General features: G+C 38.9%; 1 protein-coding gene across 9 annotated transcripts in view; it reads left to right on the top strand.

Moving 5' to 3' along the window:
• LOC114161859 (serine/threonine-protein kinase WNK2) overlaps window positions 1–25,770 on the top strand; it is a 49,836-nt gene that overhangs the window by 21,053 nt on the left and 3,013 nt on the right. For 3 of the 9 annotated variants that reach the window (XM_028000387.1, XM_027999633.1, XM_027998808.1), the window contains 24 exons: window positions 718–806; window positions 1,450–1,669; window positions 3,920–4,199; window positions 4,286–4,404; window positions 5,102–6,028; window positions 7,330–8,349; window positions 9,169–9,363; window positions 9,546–9,947; window positions 10,686–11,012; window positions 11,201–11,244; window positions 12,723–12,879; window positions 12,962–13,078; window positions 13,654–13,824; window positions 14,451–14,493; window positions 14,638–14,736; window positions 15,124–15,893; window positions 16,393–16,447; window positions 16,530–16,606; window positions 16,732–17,384; window positions 18,945–19,174; window positions 19,599–19,823; window positions 22,063–22,161; window positions 24,335–24,379; window positions 24,833–25,134. In XM_028000387.1, coding sequence (XP_027856188.1) covers window positions 718–806; window positions 1,450–1,669; window positions 3,920–4,199; window positions 4,286–4,404; window positions 5,102–6,028; window positions 7,330–8,349; window positions 9,169–9,363; window positions 9,546–9,947; window positions 10,686–11,012; window positions 11,201–11,244; window positions 12,723–12,879; window positions 12,962–13,078; window positions 13,654–13,824; window positions 14,451–14,493; window positions 14,638–14,736; window positions 15,124–15,893; window positions 16,393–16,447; window positions 16,530–16,606; window positions 16,732–17,384; window positions 18,945–19,174; window positions 19,599–19,823; window positions 22,063–22,161; window positions 24,335–24,379; window positions 24,833–25,134 — 6,666 coding nt within the window. The remainder of the gene's footprint in view (window positions 1–717; window positions 807–1,449; window positions 1,670–3,919; window positions 4,200–4,285; window positions 4,405–5,101; window positions 6,029–7,329; window positions 8,350–9,168; window positions 9,364–9,545; window positions 9,948–10,685; window positions 11,013–11,200; window positions 11,245–12,722; window positions 12,880–12,961; window positions 13,079–13,653; window positions 13,825–14,450; window positions 14,494–14,637; window positions 14,737–15,123; window positions 15,894–16,392; window positions 16,448–16,529; window positions 16,607–16,731; window positions 17,385–18,944; window positions 19,175–19,598; window positions 19,824–22,062; window positions 22,162–24,334; window positions 24,380–24,832; window positions 25,135–25,770) is intronic. The other 6 variants (XM_028001223.1, XM_028003633.1, XM_028004367.1 and 3 more) reach the window with 6 other exon arrangements.

Raw genomic sequence — 25,770 nt, 5'->3', positions numbered from 1 at the left:
ATATGTGGTCATACATCATGATTTAATAGAACAATGTGTCCATCTCTTGGCGTGGCATACTCCAAATTGTAATTTAGTTTGGGGGTTGTCTTTAGTCATGATGGGCGTCCATATTTGATAAAAGGTATTGATTTTTCAGCTCTCAACGTTTCAAGATAAGCTAAGACATGATTACTGTATATGCATTTAATGCAGAAAGGCTCTCTGCTCCCATTGATAGATGAGAAACATTAGAGAAGCTGTCTCTAGATGCTGCTTGTGCCAGACCAAAGTGGGATATTAATTTGCGATTGATCAGAAGCGATACTGATAACATTTTACTTCCCCAGTGAAAAGATGATCTAAAAGATGTGTATACTTGACTTTTAAATTTTACTCTTGGCACATTCAATGCTTGATTAATTCAAATACGTTATTGTATAAATGTGATATATGGTGTTGTAAAATGCCTTAGTTCAGCAGTCCTGTTTGATTTTAACGAAGTCAGATTTGACCTTATTCAAATTCTTGTTGAATTTGAATAAGGATCTATGGGTCTATTTGAACTGTTAGGAATTTGTTATAGTTGCAATCTGGGTGTGTATAATGACAAGACCTGTCAGGTTGAAACCCAAAAAAGGAACAACCTTCACACACTTTAGCTTTCTTTCTGCTTTTATCAGGAAAACGTTTTCATCTCTTTTCATGTCCTCTGTATTCATGTCTCTTTCCTTTCAGGGTGTAAAGCCAGCCAGCTACAACAAGGTTGTGGATCCTGAAATCAAGGAGATCATTGGCGAGTGTATATGTCAAAAGAAAGAGGAACGGTAAGTGATTTTTTTTTTTTTCTTGTCCAACAAAGGCCAGAGGTACTCATGCATTTAATGACTTTTGCTGTTTCTCTGACACTAAAGATTTCAACAGCACAGTAGTCCTCCTTCTAAAGTCTCTTAAAGTTCTGTGATGTAATGAGTTTCCCTATAATTAGGCCAAATGAGCCTTGAATACCATGTGGTGGGCCTTTTTTTGGGAACATTTGCCAGAACTCAAATGGAAAACACCCGGTAATGTTTTAATGCAATTACTTAGTGAACCTAAGTCATGTCTTCACTGTGTTTAATTTCTGCTGAGGGCTGCTACAGTTTCTTATCAACATCAATCAATCAATTAAACCTGAGCTTTAATTTTCCCTAAAAGAAAAAAAATCTGTTTTTGTTTCAAAAAAACTGATGTAAACACTGTAAGATTTGCATTTCATTAGAGTACTACCTCTTGCATAATAAAAATAACATCACTAGCTACAAACTCAATAAATATGAATAAATAAAAATATATATATTATAGCTGAAAATACTTCTGTCGACTTATTACTGTCATTGTGTTACCAATTGTCAGGCCACCAAATCTTAGGCCAAATTGTTTAGTCTGAGTTTTATTTTGTTTCTCTTTTTTTTTTTTTTGCTTTTTCAGGTATACCATTAAGGACCTGCTGAACCATGCTTTCTTTGCCGAGGACACAGGTGTGAGGGTGGAGCTTGCAGAGGAAGACGATGGGAAAAAACCCACCATAGCTCTCAAACTGTGGGTGGAGGACCATAAGAAGTTAAAAGGAAAGTACAAGGAGAGTGGAGCCATTGAGTTCACATTTGACTTGGAGAAGGAGGTTCCTGAGGTTGTGGCACAAGAAATGGTTAGTTAATTATTTAGTACACATTACTTACAAGAGCTGTAACTTAGTTTGTGTTTCTCATGCAGACAATCTTCATATTTTTCAAACTGTTTCACTTTTAGAAGCCTAATCTATTCAGATTCTTGGTTACTCAGTGGTTTTATATGTATTAAGCCTGGACGCCAACAGTGGAGATAAGTTGCGTTGCTGTTCTAGGAACATGTTTATTGCATTTTATGTATTTATCTATTTTTAGTGTTTCATCAGATTATGCTCCCAGTGGATGAAAGATTAAAAAGAGTGTTTTTCTCCATGTGGGAGCCACCACAACTTCCTCAAGTCTCTACAATCTCTCATCTAACATTTGCTTAAACCACAGAAATGTTTTTTTTAAATGGCTGTGGTATTTTTGCCTTTGATAAAACTGCATATGGAGAATGAAACATTGTCATTTAGAGCCTCTGGAATTTTTTTCATTGCAAAAAAAACAATGACCAACCTATATTTGTATCTCTTCCTTTCTTGTCTGCTCCCCCCTATTTTTTCCATTTTTGGTTTGTCGCCTCTAACATGCTAAAACAATAGCAGAGATGTATAGTGGTTCATCTGCACTCGTGTTTAGGACCTTTAGTCACAGATCTAACTGATCTAATGCATTAGGCAGTTGTAGATTCTGATTTCAAGCCCAATTCTTAATTAAAGTTTAGTACTTTGCCTACAGTGTTCAGTAATTTCTTATCATGCTTAAGGGATGATGTCTCCATAGGAAGCAGTTTGTTGGGGTGCTAGGCTACTATTAACAAGTTCTCTCACTTTTAGTGTAGTTCCTATTAATCTTGTGCAGAAAACCTTTTATAAAAAAACATACAGCTTTTTTCTTGGCAGTGCGACTTGAAACTTATGTCAAGTCGCTATATGTTTATATATTATTAATATTAATATTAAAATATTAATATTTGAGCTAGGATTGCAACAATTTGCGAACAAGCGTTTAGAATTAGTAAAGTATAAAACGTGTAAAATAAATAAATGATAAATTGAACGATGGCTGGGCACCACGTCAAGGAATAGTGGTTGGTGGCTACATGTGCTTTTCCCTTAAGTTTCAACAAGTTTGTGCTTTGCGTTCACAACCATTTGTCAATGTTTGAACTATTATGTTTTATATAATTTTAAGCAAGCCATAATGAATGATGGTTGCAAAGGATATACCTTTTCAGTTCTGTTTGGTAACTAGAGATCACCTGACAGTGCATCTGATTTAGCCCATTAATAAAGGGCTGTTTGAATGGACCATCTTCTTCAGCTTCAAAATGACTAGACTGGTTATACATAGACTGAATTAATCTTCACCAAACTTCAGAATGATGAAAACTGTTTTTTTGAAAATGTTCACATAAGAAAAGCAATGAAACCACATATTTTCAAACTATAATCACTGAAAAATAAATTAGTTCAGGTTTGACTTATCTTTAATATTTACAGTTTTGTGTTGACTGATAGTACATAAACATTTCAATTACTTGCTCAACGGGTTATTAATTTAATTTACTATGAGAATGAATGATCGTGTGGAGACCTGCACACCTCTGCAGGCTGGAATGGGTGTCATAAAACATGTACTGATACTAAAAACAGAAGCTGTGCCAGTAAAAATCACAGGTGGACTGAAATATTTGTTGGAAAATGTGGGAAAATTGATTAGTTGTCAACTAAACTAATCATTAGTTGGGTCCCTAATCTGAGCATGGTGTGAAGCAGGTCATGTGACACAGCAGACGGGAAGCAGCAGCACAGTGAATGTCACTGTAATAGGCAAACAGCCGATCTTTAAAACTCAGTTTGCAGTTTTGCACACTGTATAAGCACAGTAGACTGACTGTTAAAAATTTTCTGAGCAATCCCAAGTATTTTATGCTGCATAGTAATTTAATATAAATGATGTGGTTTTTTTTAATCCACAATAAAGACCCTCAGATATTTTTAACTGTAAATTTGTTTCTAACGTCATCCTTACGCAGCTTCATCTATATTTGTAGATGTAAAAATTCTGCCAGCTCTGATGTGAGCAATGAGCCAGACACTAACAAAGGGAATCATTTCCCGCAGCTCTGACCCCTTTAAATAGCTCTTCTGTTCCTTCCTTTTCTTCCTTTGCTTGTTCTTTCCGTCTGCCTCCCACTCTCCCATTTTTAATGCACCCTGTCCCATCTCACGTGCTCAGCGCTAAAAATATCTTGAAAATCATTCTTTCCCCCTTTTTTTCGTCAGGTGGAGTCGGGCTTCTTCCAAGAGAGCGACGCTAAAACTGTGGGAAAGTCGATCAGAGACCGTGTGGCGCTGATAAAATGGAGAAGAGGGAGGACGGCAGCTATAGTAGCTCCGGTGGATCAGGGTGACGGAGGCCAGAGGATTAATGTGACATCATCTGAGGGCGTCTCGGGTGCAGTACCACATGTTGTACAGCCTTTTGTGGTTGAACCTGAAGACACAGACGCAGATCAGCACAGCAGGCTACACAACCTGCCAACCAGTACCACTTCAGTGACATGTAGGAGTTTTCACTCTCTCTGCCCAGAAACAACACATAAATCTTTAACTTTTTTTTTCATAGAAGTGCATTTTTATGTGTGTCAGCAGCAGACGGCACACTTGACAGTGGCATGGGCTCTACTGTGTACTCAGACTGTCATAGCAGCCAGCAGAGTGTCCTCTACCAGTCCCTACTGGAGCCTATTACTATGGCAACACAGCAGGTTTGTATCACATCACCCTAGTGAAACGTATGCATTCAGACTTATTGAAGCACATGTAAACTTTCAGACCAATCTCTGCTCACGTTTCCCCTTATATGAACACTGATGCTATATTTCCACTCTGACATTTGCTCAATAAAAATAAATCTCACTAAATTAGACTATCACATTATTGTTTTTATTTCAATCAATTAAAAAGGGAAATCCATATGTTTCATGGATTCATTACACACACCAATGGATTTCAAGAATATGTTTCTTGTGCGGGATGTGAGAGCAAGAGGTTAAGCATCCCCGATATTCAAGGATTTCTTTAACATGTCTGAAAGAATCAAAGCATAGCCTTAATAGTCTTTATTACATGTGCTTCATTGGTCTTATGCACCATAAAATTGATCTACAAAATGTAATTTTGAGTTATTCAAACCAATTTTGTGTTTTTTTTAGCTGGCAGCCATAATAATCCAAATTAACAGAAAGAAAATCACTTTTGTCAATGTATTTTAATGAATCTGTTTGAGTTTCACTCTTTTAATTGACATGTTGAAATAAAGGAACCTTCATTTTATTTATTAAAATGCACACTGCAAACATTACCCTTCATAATCTTACATATGCATCTTCATACACTTTTTTTCAGGTTTTGTTCTGTTGATTTTTGAGTAACACATTTTGCTTTTGGGTTGTTCTTTGTCAGTGCCAGAGATGCAGCCATTTTCTGACAGACCGACCTCATTCCTCTGAAATCAGTGAAGTTTGGCAGACACCACTGAGCCCGCAGCTCAGGGCTCGACTGGGAAGTGCAGAACGAAGGGGAAGTGCCCCTGTTATTGACATTCAAAGGGCAAGCCAAATTGCTCAGCTCCACGCTTTCATTCAGGCCCAGAGATCAGTCAGTCCCATCCCCGTTGTAAGGGAGAACCTGGTGGAAACCAGCCCCAGGGAAGCCCATCCTCAGCCTATCTCTGAAGCTGAAGGCAGGCTTCCCTCCCCAACCACTCTGCCGATGTTTCATCTCTCCCCTCTTTCTTCACCTACCGAGTTCCGCCGCCGTAGTGACACCGGTGTCAGATCGCCGTCACCAACAGCCAGTGAGATTTTGACTCTCCCAGTGCAGAGTCCACGCCGACACTCGGACCTCAGTAGTCTTCTTAGTCTAGCGTCTAACGAAAACCATCTTTCTGCGCTGCATAGAAGCTCAGAGTGCCAAGCCTGCCTTTCTCTGCTTCTGTTAAAGTCCCAAAATGGGAACCACCGTCCCTTTACTGCCATCTCACCAACACATCACTGTCTATCTGACATTCGCCACCATCCTTTATCTGGAAAATTACCTTCCTCTTGCTACGGACAGACAAAAGGATCAAGCGATTATTCAAATTTTTCCATGCTGCAGCAGTCCCTATTTAATATAATCAGCCGTAAATCAGTTCCTTCTGCCGTCACGCCATCCCAAACTTTCCCACTGCACTCCTCAACAGCCGGGAGGCCGTCTCACAGTGATGGAGAATGTGTCCCAACTAGTCCTCCACAGAGTGACGGCTTATTTGAAGAGCATGAATCTCTCCAGCACTGGAAGGAGAAATATTTTTCCAGAAAGCAACAAGCTACCAGTGCTTTGGAAGTGGTAGGTTACAGCAGCAGACAAGTGAATCAATTTCCCTGTAATGGAGCCAACTCCTGCTTTGCAGATTTCTCCCAGCCTGTACGAACTAAATCTTTCACTCTGCATGATGCTGGACCGGTCTCCTGTCTACTCTTAGGCTTGCTGCCTTCATAGACCTTCAGCTGCAATTATAAGCTTGCTTCTGTCGGAGGAGAATGGTGTAACCTCTAACACACTACCCTTTTGATTAACCTTTACAAAGCCCCTTTGCAAATGCCCTAGATTTTAACATTTTCCTTTCTACTTTGCCAAGGTAATACAGCATTCGTCTATCCTTACCCTGCCATGGATAGCTGGGTTTTACTTCGGGGAGAAGGGATGGTTGTCTAATTTCCATTCTCTCAGTTTATCCCATTTCTCCTTTGTGCCCTCATTTTACCTCACACCTGTCTGCTGTTGCTTTTTATTATAAAAGGTCTTTGAATTAACTTACTTTTGTCTTCTTTTCCCTCACACTTGCAGTTTCTTGCAAACTTTTTTAAACTCATTGAATATTTTAAACATTTTATCACGTTACTGACGTTTCATTTGATAGTCCAACAAAACTTTGTGGATTATTGTGAAATGGAAGATAAAGCATTTTTGCTTCAAATAAAAATCTGAAATATTTTTGCTGTGCATTTGTATTCAGCTCCCCTAAGTTGGTTCTTTGTGGAACCTCCTCTTACTGTAATTAGTGCTGGAAGTCTTCCGGAATATTTGACCAACTTTGTTACATCACTCAACCTCACTCACATTGAATGGAGAGTATCCATAGACAGAAACTTTCAACTGGTGCCATTAATTCTTAATTGGATTTAGGTCTAGACTTTGACTTTTCCACTCAAAAACATATAAATGCATTTCAAACCAATCAATGCTGCGTATTTAATGTCAGCCTGTTGGAAAGTGAACCTCTGGCCAGGTCTCAAGTCTTTTATGGCCTCCAACAGGTTTTCTTCCAGGACTGAGATGTTTAGGACAATCCATCTTTCAGTTAACTCAAGGATAAAGCAGGGTGAATGCAAATGCAAGGCACGTTTTTCAAGTTTTGATTTTGAAAAAAATAAGAAAATATTTCGTTTTCTGTTTTCTTCAGTTTTTTACTCCTTTGTCTTCATCTGTCATGTAAAACTGCAAAAAAATTCTTTGAAGTTTGTTTTTGTAACGTGACAAAACATGAAGATGTTCAATGAGCATGAATATTTTTGCAAGGCACTGAACGTCTATAGGAAACAACCTCTGATTAAGCTTTAACTTGTAATTGTGTTTTTTGTCTTTAGGCCAGTTCTCCAGGTAACCAACACCAGCAGTCTGTCCAGGGCTTGCCCTCGTCCAGCGCAGCCATGACCGCTCCACAGCAGCCCCTTCAACCTGGACACAGCTACTCTGCTGCTCTGTATGCTGCTCACCCCGGCAGCACTACACCCATCCCAGCCAGTCTAGGCTCATTAAATATCCAGCAGCAAACATCAGTTGCAGTTACTAATGCAGCATCGGGTGTGCCACAACATTTTGCACAGAGCTATCAAACTGCCGGACACCAACATCAGCCAGCAGCATCGGGCTCTCCAACTTTTACCCTCCAAGCCCATCAGGTTTCTCAGAACCTTGTTGCCTCAACTCAGCAACAGGCTGCATCAAGCTACCCTGCAGTCCATCATCAGACTGCAGCAGCCATCTTTGCAGCACACCAGCCAACGCAAAGCTGCTCTCTTGGCACAGTTTCCTCATCAATGGCAGTGACGACCCATGGCCAATCTGCACACTCCACTAGCACATCTCAGCAGACCTCAGCCAATCAGCAGCCTGGCCAGATATCTTCCACACCAGCACTTTACAGTCAGATAATTTCTGTTCAACAAAACACCCAGTCAAACATACAACACACACTAAACGCTGGACAACTTTATAATCATAGCCAAGAATCTGTGCATACCATCAGCCATCCAGCGGCTCACTCCGCCACGCTTTCTTCTCAACGACTTCAGTCTCCTACTCACCAGTTGGACGCTCCAGTTCTTTTGCAAAATGCAGTTCCAGAACAGAGTGAGAATGAGCCGCATCCCAAAGAAACCCCAGTTCGACAGATTCCAGCTGGCAGTCAAAGTTTCTTTGCGTCAGCTGTGCCCGATGCTTCCTCTCACAGCTATGCGCATTCCGCCATCCAGCAGGCCCCGCCAGCGCAGAACCAGTACCAGCTAGCACCGTGCGTCACTGGAGAAGGAGTTAGTCAAGCAGCATCATCTCAGACCTTTCCAATTTCCACCCAGCAGAACCACAGCACACACATCCACCAGGAAGTAAGTGGCCAGTTTGTTTGAATTAATACATTTTCATGGTGACTCTCCCTTTTAACTTTAGTTGAAAATATTTCATACATTTCAGATATTAACAAAAGGAATTAAAGTAAATCTTTTTTTGCCTTTTTTAAACCCGAAACATGAAGAAAAGGTATTTACCTATTGTGTGGCACTTAACTCGCACATCAGGTGTATTCTTATTGATGCGGCCTCTCCCGTCCAATTTTTCTGACAGCAATAAATAAAATGTTCTACAGATCAGTATGAATGCTGCTCCAATAAGAGCTTAAATCTGTTTAACAAATCTGCTTTAATGCTCTAACAATGCGTCTTCTAAAACTATTTAAAAAACTCAACATGTAAGGTTACAATAAACTCATGTCTCGCTCCTGCTTCTGAAATTCTGATGTAATGATTGCCATCTGGTGATTATTAGTCTGGCAACATTTTAAGACACTGTTCTAAATTTATTGTTTGTTGGTGAACACTAACAAGTTGCTCTACATCAACAAGCTTAGTTTTTTTTTTTGCTTTCAACCTCATAAAATGTAATGACTTGTGTTCCAACTACTTTTGTGTGGGGTTTCTTACTCCTTCTATTACATTGTAAATATAAAAAAAATCACAGTTTATATGCAGTTTTTCAAGCCATAAATAGGCCTTGATGTCAGCGACTTCTGATGTTGATATAAATTCTGCGTGGGCATACTGAAGAATCGATCAGACCCCCAATACCATAGGATCACATTGGGTTATTGCTAAAGTATTTTCATGCCTTCCCTAAGGTTTCTCTGATCTTTGTGCATTACTGTTTGTTAGAATGTTTCAGCTGGTCAGAGCATTTCAAAATCTGGACAAGATGAAAAAAGCCATGGACTGAGCCTCAGGCAATCAGCTTCCATTGGATCAAGTCAGACACCAGCTCATCAGGAATCAGTTTCCCAAACTGCTGTCCACCAACACCTCCAGCCTCTGCAGATTTCAGCCTCGCTCCCATCATCACAAACATCACTGGTAATCCCAGGCTGCCTGGATATTTTATTTTATTTATTTATTTATCTTAATGTCTATACAGTTTTACTGGTTTAATTTATGGTCGAACAGCAGTAGCAATAGTTAAAATTACCCTGATTCACTCCTCTTCATTTGAACTTTCTAGATCCTGTAATTGTCTTCTTTTTTCCTGTTTCCTTTAGTTTCCTTCACAATACCCCACAGTCCAGGTGGTGACAGCTGTGACTGACTCTGAATCCGCCTACCTTCCCCCCTGCACTTCTCCTCACCCTTCATCTTCCTCTTCCCTTACTCACATCTTCCTCTCTCCTGGATATACTGTCCCTGCAACCCCCTCTGTTTCTCCCCTGTCCCCTCTTCACATTGAAAACACATTAATTTCTCCCACCCCAATGTCTCTTACTGTACCATCCCCTTCATCTGTGCTGGGCATGGTGCAACCTACCTCACCGCAGCACCAATCTGCAGCTGCTAGATCTGAGGCTTCTCAGATGCAGGCTTTGTTTACATCAGCACTAACTAGCCATCCCATGCACACAAACACACACCTACCTGCAAATGGCAGCTCTCAGCCTCTGATACAGGTAATTGTGACAGGTGCAGAGAAGCAAATTATTATGTTTTTACTGAAAGGGTGTGCACTGACTTTAAGTTATTGTGTGCTTAAGTTTACTTTTTTTCTATTGTGCTCATATATCTTTAATTTTTAGAATCAGGGTCTCCGTGCATCCTTAAAAAGTCTTACATTTGTGTACCTAAAAGTAAGGCCTAAAATGTATTAAATTCATTTTTAAAAAGTAGAACTATTTAATATTGTATTTTCTATGTAGTTTTTAATTGTTTTCTTTTCCGGACTTTTCTGTCAGACAAAAGTTTCAAACTCTGAGTCATCTTCATTGTGTTCTGTGACTTGAGGTGGTTGCAGCTACTGCTAACTAACTGCTAAAATTTACTGGTTAGTTAGCTAGTTTTTTGTGTTTGTCATGGTTAAGTGAATTCATTTTTGCCATTCTCACTACTCTTACCTATCGACACAGAGATAGGTGCATTCTGTTCAAAAAAGCTTGGCACTACAGTGGTAAGGCTGTAGAGAACATCACAAAATATGCAATTTTCTTCAAATTTTTGATACAGGTCTTAAATTTAATTCATAGTAGTCTTACATTTGATTTGGTGAAATCTGCAGAAATCCTGAAACTGATCCTACAGAAAATTGTTTTATGTTCCCATTAGATCAGGTTATGCAAACGTAAAAATCCAAAATATTATTAGTAATCAAGAAAAAGTATAAGAGCAAAACCATTTTTAAATAAAATTCACAGGTTCCGCAGCAGATGCAGGACGGTCCCAGTACACAGCAGGTTCAGCAAACTCAGCTCATGCAGCCTGCAGTCTTCTCCTCACCTGTGCAGAATGAGGCGGATCTGGGCGCAGCCACTGCGGCCAGCCAGCTGGACAGCACAAAGTCCTGCCAGATGCCCCCACAGAGCCAGCATCAGAGTCGGGGACAGGGCCAAATTCCTGTGCCGCAGTCTTCTGACTCACAGAAGGCATCCTCCAGGCCCGCCACTGGACCTGCTTTCCAGCAGAAAATCCCAGGCACCGTCACAGGAGTGGCAGGTCAAGGGTCATCAGAGATTTACGTGGAGGTATGGCCACATGACATTTAGTAGTGTTCTATAATTATTGTTCCTTGTTAATTGTGCTTTCCAAAGAGTTTTGAACATAACAGTACTGAACTAACTTTGCTGTTCGTATTAAATCAGGAATGGAGACTTACGGTACTTCTGCATTGTCATCTCCAGGGTGTTTTATTTCTGTGCTCTGTTGTCTGCAGGAGCAAGCGTCAGAGAAACGCACTGGAGGACAGAGCTGTGACAGGTAAAAACTTATTACCATTCAACTTGATCAGTTAAAGTTTGTCGCAATTTTATAAATTTTCACTTATTAAATATGCACAGAGATAAAAATAAATATTGGCATTCTGTTGTTTCTCTTTTATTCCACTATTGTTCTTATTTTTTTCATATGACTTTTTATTCAATCACATAATTCCACAAAGATTTAAAGCTTTTTTTATGGAAACATGGCAAAAGTTGTTAACACAACATAAATTACAATTGGCAAAGCTTTGCAATTAAAACCAAAATAGCAATAACGATGGTGAAATAAACAAGAGATGGTAACGGTAACAAGCAAGTACATTAATTGGAAATTACCTCAACTAATTGTATTTTTAATTCAAAGTGTAACTTTTCCATCAGTCTGCTGCATTTTGTAAAATAAATTGAATACAGAGTAGCATTTTACCAATTTTAGTGCAGACATACCAAACCCAAAGCAATAATCTATCAAATCATAAGTAAAAGTAGATAGAAGACCAGGAATTGTCCAAAAGAGAAAGGAGTATCAGTGGCTCATGTCTGAGCTTTGGGGTGGCCAGGAAAGGCAGTCCCACCCTTTGTTATTCACGATGATGGGTCAAAGGCTTACAAATTGTAATCAACCTCAGTAAAGAATAGTAAGAAGTGTTAATTATACAGAGACATTTAACTAGGGCATTTACAAACAAAACATCCCAGGGATCCAGGTCAGATAAAGGTGCAACAAGTCACTGCTTTTACTCTAAAAGAAAAACACAGTTTAATTTAAAAAAGTAAAAACCCAGTTTCAGTTTCAACTTTTTTGAAAGGTTTAGGTGGACCTCCATGTCTTGGTATGTTTTTTTTTAGTCTGGTCATATTCTTTCCCTTTTCAAATAATAGATTAAACATTGCTTTGTAAGATGTTTAAAGCTTTGCATATAACCTAACCCTGCTGTAAAACCTAATCCCCTACTTGTCTGTCCTCAGCCATTCACAGAACATCTTTATTTAAACTAAGAAGGAATTATACACATGGTGACTGCATTTACTAATAAGGTGGCTTTTGAAAGGAGCTTGATGCACTAGTCTCTATTTAGGGGTATCAGAGTGAAAGGGACTAAACACAAATGCATGCCACAATTTTTAGATCTGTGTTTTTGTTAAAAAAAAACAAACAAAAAAAAACATTTGAAAACCATTAAACATTACTTTATTGTTACATCACTTACAGTTCCAATAAAATGCATCAACATTTCTGATTGTAGCTTGACAAAATGTTCCAAAGGTGTAAATAATTTTGCTAAATACTTGTGGGTGTGTATTTATGTATATATATATATATGTTTTTTTTGTTGTTTTTTTACATAGCTGACCTCATATCACCAGATCTTGAAGACATGTCTCCAGTGATAATTATGTTTCCTGTTTAGATATTCAGAGAAATTTATCTCTAGAGAATTTTTGCAAATGTCCTTTTTTTTTTTCTCTTAACAGCATCAACTCTGATGTGACATCGGGAAGAGAAATGAGCGATGGCAATGAAGGGACACACGGAGGCAAAGGTGAAGGAAAACAGCGTAGACACCGCAAGTCATCACGCACGCGTTCTCGACAGGAAAAGTGTGGCAAACCAAAGCTGAGCATGCTCAACGTGAGTGACCTAAATACTTTATGAAAGAGCAGAGGTCTTGTAGTTGTTAAAGAAGTTGAAATTATGTTTTGCCTTCTTGCAGGTGTGTAACACTGGAGATAAGATGGTAGAATGCCAACTAGAAACTCATAATCACAAAATGGTAACATTCAAGTTTGACCTGGACGGAGATGCTCCAGAGGAGATTGCTACGTATATGGTACGTGAGCAGCAGAGTCTAGCCCCTTGAGTTGATGCAAAGGTTTTTGAAGCATGCTTTGCCTTAGACTCTGACATCCTGGAAACTCTTAGCTGGTTTCAGCTGCAATGCAGCAATATATATATATATATATACAGTATATACATATACTGTATATACAGTATATATATATTGGGTGTCTCTTGCTTTTTCGCTCTTCTCCAAAGATTTACTTACACATTCATATTGGCCATATAAAGCAATAAATGAAAATTTGATTAGATGAGTACGTCAGTAGCATGGTTATTTATTCCAAAGAGGATTGAAGACTCCTGAAAGCAAAAATAAAAAGCCTTTTCAGCAATTTATTGGTACTTATCCAAACACGGAGGTAAAGATTTCATTTTGTGTAATAACAACTTTTAGGGATTTATTTTACTTTGGCAGCACACAAGAAGAGCGATATTCCAGAGGGTTTCTTTGCTGTTTTCTCTTAGTTCTTATTTATTTTTATAAACTTCATCAGAATCAGAACCACTCTGATTTTTTTTAGGTCACATCTGTATAAGTTTTTTTGTCTTATTCATTCTCTTCAGGTGGACAATGATTTCATTCTGCCCCTGGAAAAAGAGATCTTTATTGAACAACTGAAAGACATCGTAGATAAAGCTGAAGACATGCTGAGTGAGGACACAGAGGGTGAGAGGAACTCCGACCAGGGGTGTAACATCAGACAGAATGAAGGATGTTGTGCACTGGGATCAGAGGTGAGAAAGAAACCGTTGAGCCAGGGGAATTTATTACTGAATCATCTGGTTTTGGTTTTGTAAGGCTGCTCACTCACAAAGAAATTAGCATTCTGGTTTTTATAGTAGCGAAAACTAAAAAACAGAAAGAAAAATCAATAAAATTGAGTTATGAGACAGTGATTCCTGCACAAAATATATCTCCGAACTCTATGAAGAACTGCTTGATGAGCAGTAAAATGAGAAGATCCATTTTATGTGGTTGGTCACCAGGAGAAATATCTCAAGATAAATTTTAGCACATTACTCTTTATATAAACTCAATAAATCTTCTAGATTTCCAGCCTGACGCTCAATGCTTTGGCTCCCGCCACAGATTTCCATTAGGACTGAGGTCTTAGAATGATTTGCCCCCTTCGTGACCCTAATCTGATCCATTTTTAACCATTTTTTTGCTGCCTTGTCATTAAGCCTCAACTTCCACTACTGCCCACAGAAGCCAGAAATACTAGCTGTTAAAATCCTGATCCAATTAAATTTATTTTTTTGAGCTTATTGCTCTATTAAAATAAAAGTTTTACAGATGTCTTTTAAGCTGTTTTCCATCCAGTTACACTGTGTTCCCTCTTTTTTTTTTATCTGTAAAGACTTCAGAACCCACCACTCCACAGCTGGTGTACCAACAAAATGGTAAAACTTTTAACATGCAGCACACACACTTATACAGTTAAGACTTCAGTACTTGTATTGGTTTATAGATGAGCCTGCATCTTAAATTTCTCACTGAGCATATTTTAGAAGATCTATGAGTTTTTCCATCTTTCCCTGTGACAGTCCTGCACACTGGAAAACGCTGGTTCATTATTTGCCCTGTGGATGAAACACTCATGCAGGATAAAGACATCACATCATCACACACCTTTACAGCACAAGGTATGTCCTGCATTTTTCTATTTTCTCTCCTGTCTTCTGTACAATTTACCTACATTAGTTTCTTATCTTTTTGCAGGATTAACTAAATATGTTGCACATTTTTTGCTCTTCTTGATTTAAAACGCTGTGTATGCAGTTTTAGTGCGACTTTTTGTTACCCCCCTCTCCTCCATTGAGGTCAGTTACATAAGACTTGGTCTGCAGTGGTTCTAGCCAGAAACGAAGTGCAGGCTTTTATGCCGGCACACAGAGGCTGATGGAGGGGAATCGAGTGATGATGTAACACTTTGGCACTTACAGCACATAGATCGTCTTCTTTGTAGCTTGTCTGCTAAATTCACAATCTGCTCCCTTTTTTGATGAACTCTGCCCCTTTTCTTTCTCCAGAGTATGAAACGTCTGGCTCCCTGTCAGTCGGGTCCAGCAGCGCCACAACTACTTTGACGACCCCTGTCACATCTTTACCTTCCCAAAGCCCCACCGCCTCCTCTGCCCCCACCTTGGCGCAACCTCCAGACCAAATTATCGGAGAATCCGAGGTCCAGCAGAGCCAGCCTAGTGTTACCAAACGCACCGGCACAACTAGGAGCATTAACCATGACAGCTCATTTCCTGTAGAGGAATCGTCTCTCTCTGCTGTGTCTATGGTAGCAGATATGCCATGTTGTGCTATTGTGCCACCCGTCTCTGTGGATGCTAATGTCACTGATAAAGAAGCGAGAGCTGCTGGTGTACTGATCTCGTCGCTGAACAATCAAGCGAATCAGACGGCCAGCCCGACTGAAGAACAAGCTCCTCAGCTGGCCAGCCAGCAGCCCGTTGTCCTGCAGCAGCCTTACGCCACACCCATCCAGCCTGGGACCGTGACCTCTCAGCCCCAAAGCCCTGCACATCAGATCCCGACTTCAAGTCAGCAGCAGTGTGGCGGGCAAGGTGAGTCGGACGGAGAGGGCCCTCCTAGGGGGGAGTTTGTTGATCGAACCATCAAGACTTTGGATGAGAAGCTCAGAAACCTGCTGTACCAGGAGCACCCCCCCTCACAGCCCTCCAGCACGGCTTCTGAGCCTCAGTCCTCCAGTTCAGACAGACTGAGCTCCCCTCCGGTCTCAGATGGGCACAGCACAGAGGCCGTCACAAAGAAGAAGATGGAACCAATGGTAAAGTACATTACTCCTCTTTATGATTTACATAAATGTCAACATTCACTGACACATACTGTGATCTTGGAATACAGTTTCTATATAGGAAAACTGTATGAAGAAACAATTGTCCCTTTTATGCATAAATTATGATTACCTCACTCTGGCTTTTCACCAGTGTTTTTACTCAGAGTAGGGCTGCATGATATTAGAAAATCATGCGATGGCGATAATATTGGTAAATGTTGCGATAACGTTATGAGGTTCAACATATGCCTGTTTTCTTCTGTAAAAAGTTCAAAAGCTTTCATTTTTTAATAAAAGGGAGCAGAACAGTATTTTTAGAGTCACAATAAATTTTTTATGTTGTCAGTTTATCAGCTTGTGACTCATTTAAGAAGCTACAGTGCCAAACCATTTCTCTCTGATCAAGTGTTTGGAATATTTTAAATGTGCTGCTACTTGAATTAATTCAACCTCTCACACTCCCACAACTTTTTCTTTCCTTCTCGGTTAGCCACAGATTCCTGAGCAGAGAGATGGCGTGGGTGCGTCAAGCGACTCAGCAGCAGGTTGGTAGATTTGATTGCGTAATGTATCGTCACATAATAGTTTGAATGATCTCTTATTTACTCCAAGTTATCCCTCCTTCAGCCGCCTGCCGAACAAAAGACACAAAAACCGATGTGTCTGCTAGCTCCAGTTCATATACATCCAAAAGTCGTTTTCAAGTAAGAATCTACTCATTTAGATTGCAGTGCTATTCAATATGTGTCACTTTCAGATAATATTACTTAATAGGGATACTAAACCTTGATTTTGTAACACTGACGACTTGGATTTCATGACCTTTTAGATCATCCCCACACCACCTGATGCCATTTGCTATTCAGATAAAAGCAAAGCGAGCTGCAGCTCTGCAGCACCCTCCAGTGGTTCTGAAGGGTCTCGCAGCCAGACTCAGAGCACTGAAAGAAAAAAAAGCAGCTGTGGGGTGGCTTGCCGGACCTCTGCCACACCTGCACCTGATAATGACGGCACAAGATCTTCCAAACCCCAAACTGGAAGCCGCTACTCTGCCCCTCCTGAGTTCGCTCACACCACTCCCACCTCAAGTCCTGATGCAACCCCACGTCACATCCCACGAGCCCAAACTGTTGACACACCATCCCATCGCCACCGTCGGTCTTCATCTCAGCTTTACTCCGACTCAGGTGATGAAGACAGCAGCAGCATAGTGGTTCCTCCAGCTCCAGCTGCTCCGTCAGCTCACAATCTGACTGAGCACAGCGGAAGCGATCTCGTCAAGAGGGCGGTCGCCTTCTTGCGGCGCTCCGGACGAAGCAAAAGTGAGCAGAGCTCTGAATCACCAACCTGCCAGACTGTGGCAATAAATGGCCACACTCCTTCACCTTCTGTTGGACATTTCCCCCCCAACATCAGCAGTGACAATGACTCAGAGTTTGAGGATGCGGATATGAAGAAGGAGCTTCAGAAACTTAGAGAAAAGTAAAGTATCACACTCACTCACAGATAGTCACCTCTTTTAATTTCCTCCACACTCCGAGTGCTAAGAATTACATGTAAACAATTATATGCATTATCTCTAGCTGGCCCACAATAAGTTTGCTTTCTCAAGAAAACAGACTGATGTTGTCTTTCTTTTTTACCATGATAAAACAAATCCTCTCCTGTTGGGCTATCAGACATCAGGAGAGCCATGCCTGCTTGTAGAGACAACATCATGGCTGCATGAAACTGATTTAATCTGAAAATGATTGTAAACAGATGGACTTCCTCAACTAAATCCAACCATACCCTTTAAATAACAATAATTGTGCTATGATTTAGTATAATGTCTACTAGATTAAATGCAGAAAATTAGCTTTTAGATTAAACTTGAGGTTTATTGCGTTTAACAAACCATTTTAAAAGCTGATTATAGGTTTTCTTAAATTGAGTTTGGTTTCTTCTATCCTTTGATCAAACTTGCATGAAAACACAAAGTTTTCATGAAATAATTACAATGGTTTATTTTTTTAGGTTTGGGAAAGAGTAGTAGTCAAGATTAAAAGGCTTGTAGAAAGTAATATTCCAGACAATCATTTTTTGTGATCATTATTTACTTTACAAGAGGTAGGATTACCTCTTGTTAAGGTTTCAGTCCTGTACTGTTTTTAAATAATGTTTTGTAAAAATCAGGATGATTAATGTTTGATGTGGCCCATCTTAAAGAAAACGTACGTGGTAAAAGTGGCATTGCAGCAGAAAATCTTTGTCCAGATCAGGAGTAGTATATCTTTTTAATCTCTTTATTGATCATTCTAATAATTCTGTATATTTGGACAAATTAAGCCAATAGTGACGCCATAAAAATCAATAAGCTCCAATAACTTCCATTCGATACAATTAGTAACCTGCTGTCGCTTTCACCTTCTACATGCAAATATTCAGTATTATAACAAATAAAATAGCCACTTTTATGAATCTACAACATGCACATTTCAATAAATTTAAATATTATTTACAAGTAAACAAAGATTCTAATTCAAAAATGTTATAGTCAGGCCCACACTATCATGGAGAAAAGTGCTGACAGAGGTCATTGTTTGAGAAACTGGCTTTAACGGCACTGTATCATAGCATATTAATTCAAATTGTGTGGAAGGAAAATCTGTGATCAAAAAGGATGAGAAGCAGCAGAGATAATCAAGCATTGAGAGGATTGTGAAACAAAGCCCATTAATAGAGTTTGGGGGAGTTTCTTAAGGCTTGAATCGCGACTAGCAATAGTACCTAAAGAGCTATCGACTAATTTAAGGACATCAACTTTTTAAAGTGGTCTTATGTATTTATTCCCCAAGAAACTGTTTTTTTTTGTTTGTTTGATTTTAGAGGTTGTACACCTTAATCTTAATTTTCTACCTTTTCAGAACAAAAATATTAAAAGAAATTTTTTTTTCAATAATGGTCAAATTTATTGAAAAGCATTTTCTATAATTTTCTTTAATAATATTTTTTATTATTTTGGGAGCATTTGTATCTTATTTTTTTGTGTTTTCACAATAGACACATGAAGGAGATCTCTGAGCTGCAGGCATTCCAGAGGAGTGAGATCGAACGTCTGTACAAAGACCTGGGAAAGTCTGTACCCCCCAAGGTTAGCCTGCTCCATGCTGTTCCTCCAATGGGTCGAAGGCGCAAAACCAGCAAACAGAAACTGAAAGCTGGGAAGCTGCTGAATCCGATGGTGCAACAACTCAGAAATAATCCCAACAGCACCAGTGTGGAGAGGAAAGGTGTGTGGGTAGAGATGGTGGGATGATAAACAGTTTGGATGTTTTTAGTCTAGCACAGAGGTGTCAAACTCCAGTCCTCAAGGGCTGCTGTTCTGCAGTTTTTAGATGTGCCACAGGTACAAAACACTGGAATGAAATGGCTTAATTACCTGCTTCTTGTGTAGATAAGTTCTCCAGTGCCTTGCTAATGACCTAATTATTCTATTCAGGTGTGGTGCAGCAAAGGGACATCTAAAAGTTGCAGGGCAGTGGCCCTTGAGGACTGGAGTTTGACACCTGTGGTCTAGTAGAACACGTTTTGTATTTAAAAAAAACAACAGTTGAAGTGGTTTTGATTTTATAAAGGGAAAAAAAGTAGGAGTGTGTGAAGCAGTGATTCAATCTGACTCATCCGTTTTATTTTTATTTCGTTTTATTTTTTAAGGAGAAAGTGCTACCAGTTCATCCAGCTCTCCAGCTAAAAGTTCACTTTTGTCAGATGGCTCTGCCTACTCCAGCTGCAGCTCCTCCTCCAACAGCCAGCCCAGCAGAGTCCAGGAGCAGGTTCACACACAGCAACCCTGTTCTTTGAAAGGCTCTTTCTCATCAGACAACATCTACGCTGGAAGACATAGGGACGGGATGGCCAACCAAGCTGATCCTGGCCAAGGTACTCTTCATGATAGTCTTTGCTCAGGGAAACAAAACATCACATGCAAATAAAACTAAAATCAATTGGAAATATAAACACCTAAAAAGGTTAATGAGATTGCCTTTAGACAAACTGAACAAAGAAATTACCACTATATCTGTAAATAATTCACTATGTCCTCCACAGATTTATAATAATTCAGTAAAAGAGAAAAAAGTGTGCTGTGAAGCATTCACTCCTTATAGTGCCAGAAAGAGGCTTACGACAAGCCAAACACATTGAACAAGGCAAAGTGTTGGTTTGGTACAGATTTTATTACACTTCAACTATGCAAGTCACATGTCACAGACATTAACAACGTATTATCCAACATGCATTAACACCATCAATGATTAATCCTTGAAAAAGCTCATTGGTGTAGGATGTTTCCATATTACATGACTGTAGCAAAAATGTGCTGGAACCTTAACTGGGAACTTTATCTGCAACTATTGATCAGCTATCCAAATATTCTTGATCTAAGTTTAGCTCTTTCTTCTGCACATAACAGGTGACGATGGTTTGGTTTCCTGATGTGAGTTCAGGAGTTGTGTGCTTACAGTCACTCAGCTGCATCACCCACCTTCTAATTTGCCATTTCACAGTGAAACATACAACAGCAAATAGTTTCTGTTATTTGCTGTTTTGGAGAGCATTGGCTGTTTTGTCTATTCTACCATGCTCACCGTCATCTCCTGTTGTAATGGACTAGTGGCCAATGAGAAAGAGGTCTATAAATGCTCCACATAGTATTTCCTCTATCTTTTTAGTCAGTTAATTTAAGATCCACGTCACATGGGTTAAATCTGCCTTATGGTCTCCTAAAACATTCAATCATTACTGGATTGTTTTCTTTTTAGCTTGATGACTGTTGCAATCCTAGAACTTAGGTCATATAATTTGAACTTGGATATCACATATGGGATAGAATATTTCCAAAACATCTGCTAAACTCCCTGCATAATTGTGAAGTTTCTGCACCTCCAACATCAGTTTTAGCTTTAATGTGAAGGTGCATCACCATCAGTGTTTAGATTGGTTTCTTAGCATTATGACACCAGTTGGGCGAGGAGATTTTCTGTACAGAGGAACGTGTACAGCTAGGTCTGCCATTTTGCACAGCAATTTTAACTTACCAGAGTGTTTTATCTATAGATATTTGCGAGTGCAGTCAGAATGAATCATACTTGCAAAATCCAAAATTTCAGTCTTTTCCCTATCATCCTAACTTATCACATGTAGGTGATAAGTTAGAATCACCTACATGTGATCCTAAAGTAGGATCCTACGTTGGATGTTAAAGAAAGTTGGATGTTTTCTTTAACATCCAACTTAAAGAAAAGCTGGATGTTTTTTATTTTTGGGTGGGAAAATATCCTGAATTGATATATTAAAATTGGAAGCATGGTTTTTCTCCTCCTTGTCTTCCTTTCCCTTAAGGGCAACAGATGAGCCCAAAATAATTCATATTTTTGTCAGATTTAAATCTGAAATAATCTGAAATAGTCTTCAGAAGTGAGAATGCTAAATGCATTGTTACGAGATTATTTTCAGTCAACCAAGAAATTTGTTTCTGATAGGAAATGAGACCAGCATATCTCAAAGATCATTTTTGTTGTTCCAGAAGCTTCACAATAAATTACTTTAGGCACTGCCAGTGTATTGTGAGCATGATGAGGTTATCCTGATGAGAACTTCAGGTTAACCACACATCTTCCTCTTAAACAGATTTGTCTGTGTTAGTTATGTGTTTTCTAATTTTCTTGTTTAGACTTAAGTGATAGTAGGTAGAATAAAACATTAGATGAACAATAATGTTTTTTTTTATTCTTTCTTCCTCATATATGTCATGATGCACTTTTAAAAAAGATGTCTCACTTCTTTGAACCCTTTTCTATGAATGAATCAGAACACATCCCCTTACACTTAGTTATGACAACAATCAAACATTGTTGTTTTACTTTAACAGTTTATCCATGCATCCATTTTTAAGCTCAATATTATTAGTTATATTTGTTTAAACAAGTGGTTATTCTTTCTTTTCTATTGTCTGTGATTATTTACATCTTTGAATGCTGTAGTTGGTTCCAACAACCCACTCAGTGTCCTTTTCTGATGCTTTTCATGTGGGGGTTTCTCATACCAATCTTTGTTCACTTTTTCAAAGTGTTTCTCTTGTTTCTTCTCTTCTTCTTCCCTCCTTTATTCATCTTTCCAGGCTGGACGGTTTACCACCAAACGTCAGAGAGAGTCACCTATAAATCTAGTAGCAAACCACGCACTAGATTCCTCAGTGGACCTGTGTCTCTGTCCATCTGTTTGTATTTGTTCTTTTCTATTCCTCTTTGCTCATTTTTTCATACACTTTATTTAACTTGATTTTATTGTCACTCTTTTCTTTTTTTAAAAGAAAATAAGTTCAGTAGTTATTTTTTCCCCCTTCTTGCAGGCTTTCTCACCTGATACGTATCACTGTTTTCCTTTTTAATTTTATTCTTGCATATTACACTCAGTCTCAAAACTTTTAAAGATTGTTCTGCATCAGCTACAGGATATCAGTGACATGCATAGATTGTTTTAATTTATCAGTAAAATTAGTTGAACCCAACAGTGTATAAGGCAACAAAATGTTTGTGTTTCAGTTGCTGAGAGAAGGACGTAATACCTTTGTTTTTAGTTATTGCCTTTCTACTAGATCTTCTAATTTGGTTAGGTGGGTCTGTGGAAAACATCATTGGTGATTGATATAGCTTTATTTTTAATGATCTGTTCAATTAGCTTCAAAATGCAATTGAAAAAATTATGTTATTTTTCATCAGTATTACACCGTGTTCCAAATTATTATGCAAGTGATATTTTCTCAGATTTTCTTTAAAGGTCAATGCAAATGATGGTCAGTATAATTTTCAAGTCATGAATTATTACAGTATAAATCAAATTTTACTGAACAAAGCTCCCCATGAGAACAGTATATTTTTTTCAAAAATAAAAGCTCAAAATGCACTGTTCCAAATTATTATGCACAGCAGATTTTCTAAACATTTTATGGATTATAAAGAACTGCAAACGGTCATTCTTTGAATGTGCAGCATTAAGTGGTCACATGTACTAACATCAATAGCTATTTCAATCAAAAACATCTTAACAGACCAAGTTACATGTTAATAGGACCCCTTCTTTGATATCACCTGCACAATTCTTGCATCCATTGAACTTATGAGTTTGTGGATAGTTTCTGCTTAAATTTCTTTGCCGGATGTCAGAATACCTTCAGAGTTGAAATATGTTTTTAGTCTTTTGTCATAATATTAGGTCTAATTTCACCACAAAGCTTCTGTTTCTATGCACCAACTTCCTCACTCGTGTGGTTTTTAAAGCTAAGCTGCAATTAGCTTCAATATAATAAGTAATCTTATAGGTAAATGGTTGGTTTTTTTCAGTGCTCTTACAGTCATCCATAATTCAAACAACAGCAGTTAATCATTCATAATCATTATAACTTGGCTGTTACCTCCTTTTCGCCTTACTGTTGCTTAGTGCAGCAGTAAGATCAAAGCACCTCACAGACACTCTGGCTTGGGAACAGCTAATCCTGTCCAAACATGGGTTGTAGGTCAGACCTAATGCAAAATAGGGGGACTGTGTCTACAAGTATCCATGTGTGCAAGAGAAACGACCCGTTTTTATACCCTCTTAATTTCTTCTGTATGTTCAATCACTGTTGATTTTGATTGTTTAACATCCCCTAAGTAAAGGCACTCCAGCACATACAGTTCCCTAGTGTTGGCAGGGCCCTTTGCTCTCTCTGTCCCTCATGTTTGGATGGAGAAGACGTGCATGGTGCAGGCGCCAGACAGGGCACTGATGGAGACATGCTTCGCCACATGAAGGGCTGTATCATTGATATTGTTTTTCTTTTTTTTGTCACTTCTTCCTGAGTTATTTGCATGTTTATTTGTGCTGACGAGTTTCAAATATTAGCAATGTGCTCTGTTAGCTTGTGAAGTTTTATTTAGGTTTCACATTTTGTTCTACAGGGGTTCTCACATGGGCAGTGATTCTTTTTTTTTTCTCCAGTAAAATTTATTTTGGTAGTAAACAGTGTTTTCTCTCACCTTCTGCCTACCAACCAATAAAATTATTTGTATATACACATTTTCATCTAGTTTATATGAGCAAATAAACAGTTTATCATTTCATTCTGAAACTTAAATGTCTTCCTCCTGACTAGAAGCACTGGCAGTCTAACGTTTGCCAGTTAGGTGTAGAAGTAGGCAGTTTGTTTTTTTTTCCCAAATGATCAAGTTGGGACAACTTGGTTCTGTCTTCCAATTTTACCCCCATATTTATTTTAAATCCCCTTTTCCTCCTTCTCTCTCCCTAATTGTTTAATAGCTGATTGTGCTTTTGAAGCAGATTGTCCAAATCCTTGTGGCGTTCAGTGTCTTGGCCTAACTGTTTCTGTCTTGTGCTGTTTTACCTTTTTATAGGGTCCACTCTGAAACGACTATGTCTAGGCAAAGAGCGCAGTAGTAGTAACTATCTTATTTACTTCCTTTCTCTGTATTTCTTATTGTCCCCACAAACTTAGTCCTTATATTGTTTATGTACACTTTTTTGTCCTTGTTATTGTTTTGGATCTTGGAAATGTGCTACTGTGTATTTAAGACATGAACATTCTAACTACATATTGTTTAACTGACTTTTCTTTTGCATGACAATATCCATTGATTATGTTACCTGTTACTGCTTGCATATCAAACATTTCATTTTTATGTTATTTGGTTGCCAGGTAGGCAAATTAAGTGTCTATGGCTCTATATGCATTTAGCCTGTCTGGCCTCACCAAAAGCTGTCTTTGCTGATTGTGACACAAGTTCCTTTTAATCCAGCTGCTTTTAAATTTTGCCATACCGCAGCCAACCGACTTACTTGTCACTTTTAATGTTTTCTATGTGGGAAGATTTAAGAGTTTTGTCTCTTTTCAGGGTCCCCTCTCAACACTACCACGACACAGACCACCTCAAGTCAAATGCAGTCTTCGCTCACCACGGCGGCACAGTCAACCTCTCCTCAGCCATTCACGAGGCTCGCTCAGGTCCAGACCAACAACAGCAACAACAAGAGAGGCACTTTTACCGAGGACCTTCATAAACTGGTGGATGACTGGACGAAGGAGACTCTAGCGGCAGCCAATCAGCCACGAACTACCCTAAACAGGATGAGACGGCAGACCCGCCAGCAGGCCACAGAGTACAGACCTACACAGATGGGTGCAGTTGCATGTGAGGTATTTGGGTTTGAGATGTGGAAGTAGTGGTTAGGGGAGTTTTTGCATCTCTTATACACCAAACCAGACAATTCAAGCTTTCAGAAATGCTTGTAGAGTCTGAATGTCCGCTTCCTTTGATGTACCAGTTAGAGATTTGAGACAATTTTCAGATCTCTAGTGTACAAAACCTTGACCTTGTCATTTAGAGTTTCTCTGGGAGCTATAATTAATAACACTTAGAATATTTTTCTTACCCATTACTAAACATTTTTTCTTAGCATTATTAAACATTATGTTAGGAAAAGACACAACTTAACTTTTTGGGTGTAAAAGTGGAGCGTTTGCTTCCTCTGAACTTAAAAAATTAACTTTTTTGTTTAACACTGATACTGATAATGGGCAACTTTGAGTTGTCTTCCTTCAGTAAGCACATCTACACCAAGGACTGTAAACACAGTGACCAACAGGATTGATGAGTTCGCAAATTTAAAAATGATCAGATTTTTGAGTTTCCATGAGGCCAGTTACTGGTCACACAGGTAAAAATGAAAAGTGGTCAGTGCTAAACACCATCTGATTTCCCAGAGCAACTCTAGTACATTGGAAGGTTTAGTAAGTTAACCCCAATTATTTCAATAGTTTTCCATCCACATT

The sequence above is a fragment of the Xiphophorus couchianus genome, chromosome 1, assembly GCF_001444195.1.
Source record: "Xiphophorus couchianus chromosome 1, X_couchianus-1.0, whole genome shotgun sequence".
NCBI lineage: Eukaryota > Metazoa > Chordata > Actinopteri > Cyprinodontiformes > Poeciliidae > Xiphophorus > Xiphophorus couchianus.
Note: the sequence above shows the minus strand (reverse complement) of the source record. Positions and strands in the feature narration are given on the sequence as shown.